The sequence below is a fragment of the Adiantum capillus-veneris genome, chromosome 6 (genome assembly GCF_014529385.1).
Source record: "Adiantum capillus-veneris isolate H3 chromosome 6, ASM1452938v2, whole genome shotgun sequence".
Lineage (NCBI taxonomy): Eukaryota > Viridiplantae > Streptophyta > Polypodiopsida > Polypodiales > Pteridaceae > Adiantum > Adiantum capillus-veneris.
The window spans coordinates 157,643,563-157,655,572 of record NC_140936.1 but is presented as its reverse complement, the minus strand read 5'-3'; the positions used below and the strand labels follow the sequence as shown (position 1 = coordinate 157,655,572).

Below are 12,010 nucleotides of genomic sequence, written 5' to 3'. Positions count from 1 at the left end.
CAAACTAGAGCTAGCACTTTCTGGCAGAAGAGGCAGCAGGAGCATTGCTCAATAGGCACCTTTTGAAGCAAGACCAACCGCAAGAAGCCCTGGCGTTTTCTTCCTATAGCAAAGCCAGCGTTTTCAGCAAAGGACTCCAGCGATTTCAGCCCCTGCCTTGGCATTTTCAGCAACAACTCCTCAATGCTTATCAGGCCTGCACTTAGTAGCAATACAGCCAGTAGCAAAGCGTTTTTCAGCAATGATTTAGCAGCCACAATTCAGGTTTTTGCTATCAGCCATCAACGTTTTCACAAGTACATATCAGACCAGCGTTTACACGCATCAGAAGCAGCGAAGTCAGCCAATGACTAACGTTTTGGTATAGCAGCAGTTAGCGTTTTCAGCAGCAGCATACCAGCGTTTTGGTATAGCAGCAAATCACGATTGCAGCAGTAGAATTCAGCAGATAGGAATCACCAGCAGATAGCCCTTTCAGCCGTCGTCGTCGCCATCCTCGTCGTCGCCGTCGTCTTCAAGTTGAGATCCACCTTGCATCATAGTCTGACGACTTGCATCAGAGTCTTGTACCAGATTGTGCAATCAATAGCAGACTACTCTCGCCATCGAGAGTGGGCCCTTGGAGGAGGGTTTTACACATCCCTGGTGTCGTATTCTCTTCTCTCTCTATCTCTCAGTCTCAGCACCTTCTCGCACAGTGTCTATTCACTTTGTTTGTGATCACTTGCACTCTCTCATTAAGAGCACGGAAGGCTCTCCCTTCCCTAAGAAAAGGAACCTTGAGCACAGTTCGAAGCACTCATCTTGAGCAAAGTTCAACATTCACTTCCGTTGCACCTTACATTGGTATCAGAGCTTTGGTAGTGTTCTGTACCACTCAAGGAAAGAACCACAAGAACCATAAGATTTTTTTTTTTGTTGCTTGTTGTGGTCGCACGTAACCCAATTCTCTTGGGCGTGTCGATTCCTAATCGTGTTTTTGAAGAGTGATAGAAACCGAAGAAAGAAGGGCTTGTCTAGCCTCCCCTTGTGCCTCTTTTCACTTATTGAGAGCGGACCGTGCACTTAGCGGCCGGCCAATCGACGTGAGGTGGGAGAAAGCAACCTTGGTGTGAGCGCAAGGCCGCTAAGAGGTGCGCCCGCGGAAAAGAGCAGACCCGGGTGAAGAGAAGATCCTTCTCTAACACATATTGCAAGCGAAATAAGAACCTCAAGAACCTCAAGACCCTCAAGAACCTCAAGAACCCAAGACCCACAAGAACCCAAGTTCCTCGTGAACTTAAGAACCAAGATCACAGTGTATGGTCATCACCCGAAGCGGAATGGATACTTTGCATGGAGGTGGTGACCATGGGAGTGGCGAAGAAGAGTTTTCTCCACCAGGAGGTTTTCCCGACCCTCTCGCGCTTTTTTGTAGCTGTAACTATAGGTTAATGGTCATATGGTTTTACAGGCTGTCACGGACAATGCATCCAACTACAAGGCCATGGGAGAGATCGTTTAGGTGGAATTCGCTCGCATAGTTTGGACTCCATGTGCTGCACATTGTCTCAACTTGCTCATGGAGAATATTGGCAAGTTGTCTTGGGTACAGCCTGTTGTTTTTGATGCAACGAAGAGGACTGCTTTCTTCTGCAAGAAACATCAAGCATTTGCCATATTCAGGAGTCACAATACAATAGACATGGTGTGTCCCTCGAAGACTAGGTTTGCATACATGTACCTAGTACTTCTGAGGCTTTACAGGTTGAGGGATGCATTGTTGCACACAATTGTGGACCCTAAGCGGCGGTTGATGCACCATGCGCAGACCGAGCCTAGGAGGCACATATAGAGGAAAGTGCTCGATGAGCTTTTGGGTAGAGGTGCACTCCTTGGCAGTGGCTTTCCGGCTTGTCTACGTCCTCTTGCATGTGACAGACATGGAGGGGTCCACTCTTGGCTTTGTGTATCATCTATTCATGCTGATGAGGCGTCACATAGCAGCGTGTACCTCTGTGACAACGGAGCGATAAGTCAATGCGTTTGGTACTATATTTTGGTCTTGTTCTTCACACATGAGCGCTCAAGCTTGGAGCTCCCTCTCCTACTATCTATGCAATCTGCTTAAGTTGTTTCATGTGGTTATGCAAAGCTCAAAAAAAGGTTAAAGAAGATTTATTATTTAATTTCATTATGGCCGTTCCCTGCACCAACCCGGTTCCTTAACTTTTGCCTCTCCCCAACTCTTTTCTCTGTCCCTGTTCCATGTTTCTACGAATTAGGACCCATCTTCATTAATGTGCTTGTTGTAGCTCTCAATTTTTACTGAGTTGGGTATTTTGTTCTGCCCATTAGAGATTCCTTTCACAATTCTCTAGTCACGCATCTTGTGCTGCCTGAAGAACACTCATATTGCGGTATTTTAGATGTCTAGCTAGACGTGCAGATTACACACCTTGCGATGCCCTTCTAATCACTCATCTTGTGGATGGTCGAAGATATTCCCCTCTTGGGTGCTTTAGTCATGCATCTAATGACACACCAAGAATATTTGCTTAAAGATAAACTGATGTTTTTGATGATCCAGTCATTCTACTGATGGGGGATTGAGAATATTTGTTGTAAATCTACTGCATCATAAATCTGTCTGATAAATCTATTGTGCAGAAACTGAGAATTAATTTACTTTTGCAATGTATCTGTACAAAAGAAAAAAGCCAAAATAGCATAGAACAATCACTTTTGCAATGTAGCTGTACAAAAAAAACCCATAATAGCATAGAACAATCACACTGACTTGCTTAAGAACTGTACTTAAATCACATCTATATATTGACAAATAGGCTGAAGTCTGGTTGACATGTCATATCTATCTTCGTCAAGGGTTGTTTTTGTTAGCAAATTTGCAACAGCTTGTCATTTTTTATGTCTTGTTTGCCATCTTGTGATCATGGGGATGAAGAGGATGAAGTAGAGGGGCAGCGTGCTCGTGTTTCAGAGATCTATATTCATGAATGCAATAAAAATATTTTCATATTGGGCAGCCAACTCGACAATAATTTTAAATGATTTTTACACAATTAGATGGAGAATCAAGGCGTTCCATAGGACTATGAAAAAGTCTTGTGTGTGATCTGTGACAAAGATAATCGATGTATTTTTGCGCTCAAATTTTTTGATCTTTTATATTAGCATGGTGATCCTTCTGTGCCTGTTTCGTTTTTTTAATCAGATTCTGGATGGTCACAATGGGGCTTCTGCAGCTATTTTTGCTAAAGAGAATCTGTTGAAGGATGTTATAAGTGCACTTCCATCTACCCTTAGCAGAGATGACTGGCTTGCAGCATTACCACGAGCGTTGGTTGCAGGGTTTGTCAAGACTGATAAAGATTTCCAGGAAAAAGGTTTGTTCATGTACATGGTTTTGGAAAAGGAGTTATAATCTGTGTACCTCATTGACATTTTGCAAATCTGGTCTCAGAACAAACATCAGGAACCACAGTCACATTTGTGGTGGTTGATAGATGGACTGTTACCGTAGCTTCAGTAGGAGATTCGCGTTGCATTCTTGATCCTCAAGGAGGGGAGATCTCTACCTTGACCGTGGATCATAGGCTAGAGGACAATGAAGAAGAGTAAAATTTTCTGCTAATGCATTGTTGCTATTAAAGCCCTTTTGTACTTCTTGTACATTTGTACTTAGCTTTTCTTTTCTGATTTTGGGTTCATTTTATTTTCAGACGAGATCGGGTGATGAAGAGCGGAGGTGAAGTTGGCAGGCTAAGCATTGCTGGGGGAGCTGAGGTAAGCAAGGGTTAAGTTGGAGAGAGCAGGGCAGGGAGGGCTCGAGGGAGTGTGGAAGGAGGGGTTTTTAACAGAGTTATGTAGGCATGCTTTTTTTTTCATGCTCTCTCTCTCTCTCTCTCTCTCTCTCTCTCTCTCTCTCTCTTTCTCTCTCTCACACACACACACACACACACATACACTTACTTTTTTATTATTATAGTAAATCTGTTTTGATTAATTTACCAGTGGGAAACCTCAAAGCGAGGAAAACCCACCAAAAACGTCAGATACAAAGGGAGGAACACAGAAGTGTTCTGTGATGTGAAAGCGCTAAAAGAAAACATAGAAGAGTTGCAAGATTTCCAGGGATATGTCCCCAATATCAAAGCGATTGCCTCAGTGAAATCTTGAACGAGGGAAAAGGATCCGCCTCATGCCGGTGAAACATGCAAAAATTCATTGGCGCCACAAAGACCATAGCGACCAAAATCTGACCCACGTGAAGAAGATGACAAATCATTGAAGGGATGTTGGAAGAATGCCAAAAACGAGAATCACTTGTGGAAAACTGCTGAGGGAAATTGAAGGTGCATACAAGCAGAAACACGGTGAAGGAAAGCCCTGGTGCAGCGACAATCCCAAAGCAGATATTTGACAGTCTCTTCACCAGCGGAGCAACTGACACAACAAGAGGGGCTGATGTGACGTACCACAAGGAGAGTTCCAACCGGAAGAACTCCCAGCAAACAGCGCCAAAGAAACAGACGCTCCTTAAGAGGCAAGTATGACTTCTAGATTGCAGTAAGAGCCTTTCTCCACAATTGATCAGATTTGTGTAAAGAACAAAGCGCATTACAGTGATGAGCCAGCCAAGGGTCCTGCATAAGAGAAGCAAAGATATGGCGGGCGGAAATTGCATTAAAAGGAGTGCCCCATAAATTCCAACCCTGCATACGCATCCATTGGCCAACGGCGGAATGGGGAGGAAAACAACCAGTATATACTAAAGCAGGCTCGAGATCTGAGGATAATGCAAGCCCAACCCAAAGCGTGCTATGCCTCGGCCAAAGAGGAGTAAGCTTGGCGAGGCGACCGATCAACCATAGTAAGAGAACACCCTACTCAGGTGAATGCTTTCCAAACGCAATGAATTTCCATCTGCTTGTTGCCTGCCATGCCAAGAGAGATGATCCGTAACAACTTTCCAAGCGGAGAGCAAACCAGAGGTGATCAAGCAACCTGGAATATGACCGGCCATCTTGCCAAATACAATCTCCCAAAGGGAAGTCTGCCAATTACCAAATGCCGGAGTGGCAACATGCCGACATAGATCAACAATTATAACTGTCCATGGCTGAGATTGCTGTGCAAGAGTAAGCAATAACATGGCCTTCCTCACCAATGCGTGGTGGCGAAGGTCCAAAATATTCAGCCCCCCAAGATGCTTCGGAGTACAAAGTTTCTCCATTGCTAACAAACGGAGGCCTTTCTTATGAGAACTAGTGCTCCACAAGTGAGATACAATATCAGACATAAGCAATGAGAGGCGGGAGGGAGGCCAGTGCAACAACGGCACGTAAAACTGAACATATGCCATCATAATGCTTTGCAATACGAAGTCGAACATGTAGCGGCCATGTAGATAGTTTCCAATAGTGCAATTTGACATTTAATTGTTGCATGACCCAATCGATTTGTTGGGTATTAGTTACCTGCCAACCAATAGGATATCCTAAGTGCCTGACCACCACATGCGCTAGTCCAGAGAAGATGATGCCAGTCGCAAACACCAAGAGAAGATGAGTTTGGAATCTCGCTAGTCGAGAGAAGATGGTGCCAATCGCAAACACCAAGAGGCAAGAGTTTGGATTTTCTAAAGTTAACCTTAAGGCCTGCTGTCAAGCCAAATGTATCCAAAGCCTGCATAATCTCTCGCACATCATCCTGGCTATTGTGGGGCATAAACAACGAATCATCAAGATAGGCCTGCCTTGTGAAGTCTTTTCCATTGGGTAATTTCAGTCCGTGAAGACGACCAAGTGAAGTCAAGGGATTTAAATACAATAACAAGGGGTGAGTGACAATGGCATACAACAAGGCGTTGAGCAGGCAACCCTGTCGGACAGAGCATCCAAGAGGCCAAGGTTTTGTTAGCTCTCGCTCCCCATCAAGAAGGCCTGAAGACGTACTGTGTGCATACAAGAAGTAGACAACATTGACCAACTTTGGACCAAATCCAAGGGCCCGTATTGTAGCAGCAATGAAATTCCATTGTACTGTATCGAAAGCCTTTTCAATGTCTACCTGCATTATGAGAACATCCTGCTGGGTATACTTGGCATATTCCATTCCAATCAATAAATTAGCGAGAGTATCCAAAATTTGACGACGAGGAATGGAACCAAACTGCACGGAATGGATACCTGCCATAAGAGGTTCCTTGGTACGGTTCACAATCATTTGGCCAAGATAGATTTTATATATAACCGACATAAGAGTAATGGGCCGCCAATGCGAGAACTGCTCACAAAGCGCTTGCTTAGGCAAAAACTTCAACAAACCCTCTTTCCAAGACATCGGCAAATTTTGTTTTACCCATGCAACATTCATCATGTAGAGTAAAGGTTCTTTCAGAGGCTCCCAAAAGGAGATAAAAAATTCCATAGTGAGCCCATCCCAACCAGGCGAACCGCGAACGCCATCTTCCGAGAGCAAGCAATATTGAGTGCAATTCATTTTCTGTAAAATCCGCCTCTATGTTTAAAGCATTTTGAGGCAAGACAATTGAATGCACTGTAGATAACAAAAGTTGGCATGCATGAAGAACTTCAACGGATGCCGCAGGGGGAGCGGCAAAAACATTCCTAGAATGGGACACTTGGGCATCCGCAAGCTCACGTTTTGAGGCTGTCCAGGCTCCTGATCGGAGCATAACCCGCTTAATAGTTTGAGAAGCCCTTCAATGATGCAGGTGCTTTAAAAACTGTTTGGAGGCACATCCCTTGTCCACAAACGCTCGATGGCGAGCACGAGTCTGCCATTTGTCCAAATTTCTTTTATCATTATGCTGCAGACACACCTGGGCCTGACAAAGATCTGTCGATTCATTTTCAGCCTGGAGCCTCGACTGCAGGCTGAATGGTGTTTGTTCTACTTTGCTTATTGCTGGCATTGGTAACTGCTAAATGTGTGCATTACTTGGGGTATAGTGTGTTTTTACTGAAAATCTACTGAGAACTGCTCTAATACTAATACTTGTATTGATGGCCTTGCCATGACCTAATTATGTGCTGACCTTCTACGTGCTTACTATATTTGGATGGCTTTGGAAAGATTATTGTTCTCTGGCTATGGTTTGATTGGGATGATCTGAGCTAGAAAATCGGGTATTACCTTACTTTCGGTTGTCATCTTGCTGATGATGGTCATCGTGCTAACAATTGATTGCCATAACTAGAGGGGCTATATCTAGATCCTAGTTGCTTGAAACATACATCAGGCCTACTATGCTACTGATCTTGGTTTGTGCTTGGCCTTGGTATGATTTATTGAGACCTACTAGCATGGTTCACCCTCAGGTGGTTACTGGTGTTTATTGAATTTGTGCAGAAGTTCTAGCTCTCAAATCTGGCTGAGTATAGGATTACAGATGTTCTTAGTAGAATGCATATTTAGAGTGCAATAGCACTTAGAATTAGCTTTTTTTTTTTTTTTCCAAAAGAGAAAATCTTTCTATTAAAATCACCTCAAGGGCACAGACCCCAAGGTAGAATTACATCAGAATAATACAGAGAGAACACCATAAATGGTATCACCAAAAAATAAAAACCTAGGGCAATCTAAGATACAAGATAATTCATAGTCACAAGGGACGCATTCCGGGACGGGGAACGGGAGAATGGGGACGGGGCTCAAATGGATTTTTAGTGTAAAAAAGAGCGCGGGACGGCAAGTGGGGACGGGAAGCTCGAAAAAGGGCGTCCCCTGTTACTATGACAAGATTGCCTCAAATCAAGGCTAGATATGGGGGTTAAGTCTTGAAGACCTCCTAGGCGTCTTCAAAGACTCAGCAGACTTCTTAGCACTTTCTACCAAAGAAGGAAAATGCCGCTCATAAGCTGAATTTATGCCTTCGGAACTGCTGCTGATATCCAAATAGCCACCTTGAGGATCAACTGGCGGATCGTGAAGAGCCGTCTAGCTTTCTCTGCTTCACTTCTTCTCCTTACCAAGTGATCTTCCAATCCCCCATTCGCATGAAGTGCCTCTTGTTTTGAAGCTTGCTGCCTTTGATCAGGAGAAATCCTACGTCGAGTACAATCTGCACCAACATGGCCTTTTCTGCCACAAACAAAGCAGTGACCAGGAAGACCAATGAAGAAAACCCTCTGTAAAATTTCTCCCCCATGAATGGTCGGGAAGAGCACCATCCTTATGGAGATTGTGCGATCCTCATCATTAGGAATCGTAGCATCTCCAACCACAAAACCCATACATCTCCCAATTTCATTAACATGCGGAGAAAATTCTGGAAGAAGTCCTGGGAATCTAGCTGTAACTGCAGTTCCACCTACAAGTCCATTTAGATCCATTATTGTGTCCATTGGCAAGAAAGCCTATGGCAAAATGAAAGTCCACAGGGCCCTGAGCTAAGATCTCCATGGCTTGACTTTCAGACTCGAACTGCACCCTGAAGAAGCCTCTCCCGAGAGGGGAGACATTCACAATCTTAAAATTGACGTGAAGAAGTGAAGCTTGAAAATAGTCCTTCAATAGCCTTGCTTAACATAGACTTCCCACCACTTTACAGGCCAAAGAACAGGACTCCAAGATTACGGTAGATTCGTGAATGGCGCGCAAGGTGTCAGAAGAAAGATGAATACCTATTGCAGAAGCGAAAGGGGGGGGTTGGAGGGCCTCATAAGGGTCTCCTAAAAAGGTTCCTCGAAGAGGAACGTCTGCCCTTGCAGCATCCATTTCCTTCCCGACATAGCTCTCCATATCAATGCTTTTGTAGCTGTGGGGGGGGGGGGGGGGGGTGGGGGGTGGAGGAGGGGATAGGTGACTAGGAGGGGAGGGCAAGGGTAAGGAGGCGAGCAACTAGGGATGGACGAGGTAGGGATGGGAGGCGAGCTGGGAGGGGGGGAGGGGGGGAGGGGGGGGGTTATGGCGAGGGCAGCAGGCAAGGTAAGCGAGGGTCTGAAGCTATGGTGAGGGCACTAGGCAAGGTAGGCGATTAGGTAGGGAGGGCCACGGGAAGGGGGGGGGGAGCTGGAAGGATGAGGTGAGGGAGCAGGTGGGGATGGCGATGGAAGCTACAGGATATCAGCGCGCAGCCTCTTTTTCGCAATCACTTCATCTCAACTCTAGAATTAGCTTTTTGCTTAATATATTATAGTATAATATTGATATTGTTTTTAACTGCCCGATTTAATATATGGATTGCATGTAATAGTTAAACTTTTAAGGTAGATCTCATTTGTATTGAGTATGGTCTAAAAATAGGAAATGCTACCGATTCCTTTCGGCCTTTGGAAGTTTTTATACTGGGAGTTTTTTTTGAGAATTTGATTGGATAGAACATATTTGGGAAAGTGTGCTGGTGTCTATTACCATTGGCTATTGGTAGTTGTTTGGTACTGTTATATTTCAAGCTATGAACTCCCACAATTATTTAAGTGTCTGATTATGAAAATGGCCTACATGACTAGTTGATTTTAATGAAATCCAGTATGGCTATAATGTGGGTTAGCCAAGAAGGTCACTTGTGGTTAGGACTTTGGCTTGTATTGTTCACTCAAATAAATAGGTACTGTGGATTTGGTTTTTGAACTATGGCCTAATGCTTGGGTCATTTTGGAACTCATATACTAGTCTAATACAAGCTGCCGATCGAATGAGGAGTTGGCTAGATAATGAACTGGCTGGTGGATCGTGTGACTGGCTCATGTTTTAAGAAACTTCACACTTCAAAAAAGTTTTGGGACAACACTTTGATCAGAAACGACGATGACCTTCTGATCACAACAATCAAAAAAACTTGTTAACCATTCATTTTTGAAAGGATAATTACATCCTATCTTAAGTACTTCAATTTTTTATTAAAAAATTTAAGGGATCTTGTGACAATTGGATCAAAAGGGGTAATGGCCTTCTGATCACATAAAAAACATATAAAAAAATATATACTGCTTCATGTTTTGGGGTTTGTAATTCAAAAAGTTTTACCTTATTTAGAATAACATCACAAAATTTGTAAAAAGAATGAAGTATTAGAGAGATCTTTTGACACTTGGATCAGAAGGGCTGGTGGCCTTTTGATCATAACACTTTAAAATTAAGGGGATTTTTTGACATTTGGATCAAAAGGGGTGGTGGCCTCTTGATCACAATAAAAACATGTGGAAATACACTTCTTTTGGTTTATCTACTTACTTTTGGAAGGGATACAGTCTCCTAAATACTTTGCACCATTTGATGCTTAAAAAAGGATAGAAGCTTTAAGTTAAAAAGTTTTTTAAGTAGGACATGGATAACGATTGATAGGTTCGTTGACACCTGTAATACGTATTCAAGGTTAACGAATCTGTTGTCTTGTTTATATGGATGCAGGTGAGAATTCTATCTTTACTTAGGATCTTTTTGATTTAGCTGTTGTCTGGCATTGGAGAACCTGGCTTCCTTGACTTTAAAACCATATTTTTTTGACTATTTCATGTATAAATGCATTGGAATGATACTTCATTCTCACTTTATGTACAAAAATGAAGCCAAGATTGAGTCATTTTTGTGCTAATCTCTGTCCTTTGTTTAAAGCCAGTTGTCTTTTCAACTTTTATGCTCCCTTGCGTAAGTTTGATATAGCAACACAGATGTCCTAAACACAAGGTTTTTCTAAAAAGCATGTGGAAGGAGGGGCTTTTAACACAATTATGTAGGCGTGTATTTCTCTCTCTCTCTCTCTCTCTCTCTCTCTCTCTCTCTCTCTCTCTCTCTCTCTCTCTCTCACACACACACACACACACACACACACACACACTGTCACAAAAATACGGAAGCGAAAACTGTTGTTTGACACATCATTGGGGACCAGAAGATCGGCTGGTCCCCCCCCTATAAAGAGAATATCTTTATTACTAAGGGAGAATTCTTTACAGGCATAGGAACGGGGCGAAAGCCCGTCCTCTATTCTTTCTTGTCCTTCTTCTTCTTCTGATTGAGAGAGTAGAAGAACTGCTCTCCTGACTACTGAGAGGATCTTTCCTCTTCTGTGAGATTTTGGAAAGCTCTCGTAGATGAGAGTCTATCTTCCACAAAACTCATCGGAAGCTCTCAAAAACGAGTCTTATCTTCCGCTAACTATGTCTCTTCGGACATAATCATTCCTGCAATCAACCCACGACGGAAACATGCAAAACACGCGCACACACGCTTGTTGTAATTTTTTGCACATAACCAGAAATTGTTACCTGAGCGCGTTCCAATGCCAAAACGGAGGTCCTTTTCGCGACGGAAACGCTCCAAACTTTGTGTATGTGTAGAGTAGGTAGAGAGGAATAAGATCCTACTAAAGCTTTGCTGAAATTCACCCTAATACAAGTGATTAGGGGTTGAAAACAGAGAATTTGCAGCAGCTAGTAGAGAGAGAAAGAGAGTTTTCTACTACTTTATGTGATGAAACTTCTCCCACAGTTGTCGACGACCATGAGAGGCCTTGTTCTAGGTGATGGGTGCACAGAGGCTCCACATACACCACAAGGTGCTGCTCTCAAGCTTCAATGGAGAGCTTCACTGCGTAGAGGACGTTCAACTTAGGGGGGGTAGTGCACTGCCAACCTGGCAAGAGGGGGAGGGGTTGCTCTCTTATAGCCTCACAGAAGAGGGGGCGCTAGCATGAAGAGAGAGAGAGAGAGAGAGAGAGAGAGAGAGAGAGAGAGAGAGAGAGAGAGAGAGAGAGATTGCATGGGTAAGTGTGCCAAGTGGCACACTTACTTAATAATTTAAAAACCATTCAACTTTTGACTTTAAAAGTCCTATGTTAATCAATGAAATGTGCAATTAAGTGCACAACAGCACACATAGATGCAACCAATTAAATTGTTAGCTGCTCCCCAGCACAATGCCGTACCGACACTGCTCTGGCATTACCTGTTCGCACTTGTCCGGCCATTTGGTCTAGCGCAAATAATTTAAGAATACTTTAACTAACTTATCCTAGGGCCGTAAAATAATTACGCCTTAG

The 12,010-nt window shown here is 43.5% G+C and overlaps 1 protein-coding gene across 1 annotated transcript in view; it reads left to right on the top strand.

Annotated features, from left to right (window-relative positions):
- LOC147456573 (putative protein phosphatase 2C 5) overlaps positions 1–12,010 on the top strand; it is a 101,589-nt gene that overhangs the window by 50,446 nt on the left and 39,133 nt on the right. Inside the window, exons 2-4 of the mRNA XM_086515008.1 lie at positions 3,215–3,386; positions 3,464–3,617; positions 3,723–3,786. Coding sequence (XP_086371134.1) covers positions 3,215–3,386; positions 3,464–3,617; positions 3,723–3,786 — 390 coding nt within the window. The remainder of the gene's footprint in view (positions 1–3,214; positions 3,387–3,463; positions 3,618–3,722; positions 3,787–12,010) is intronic.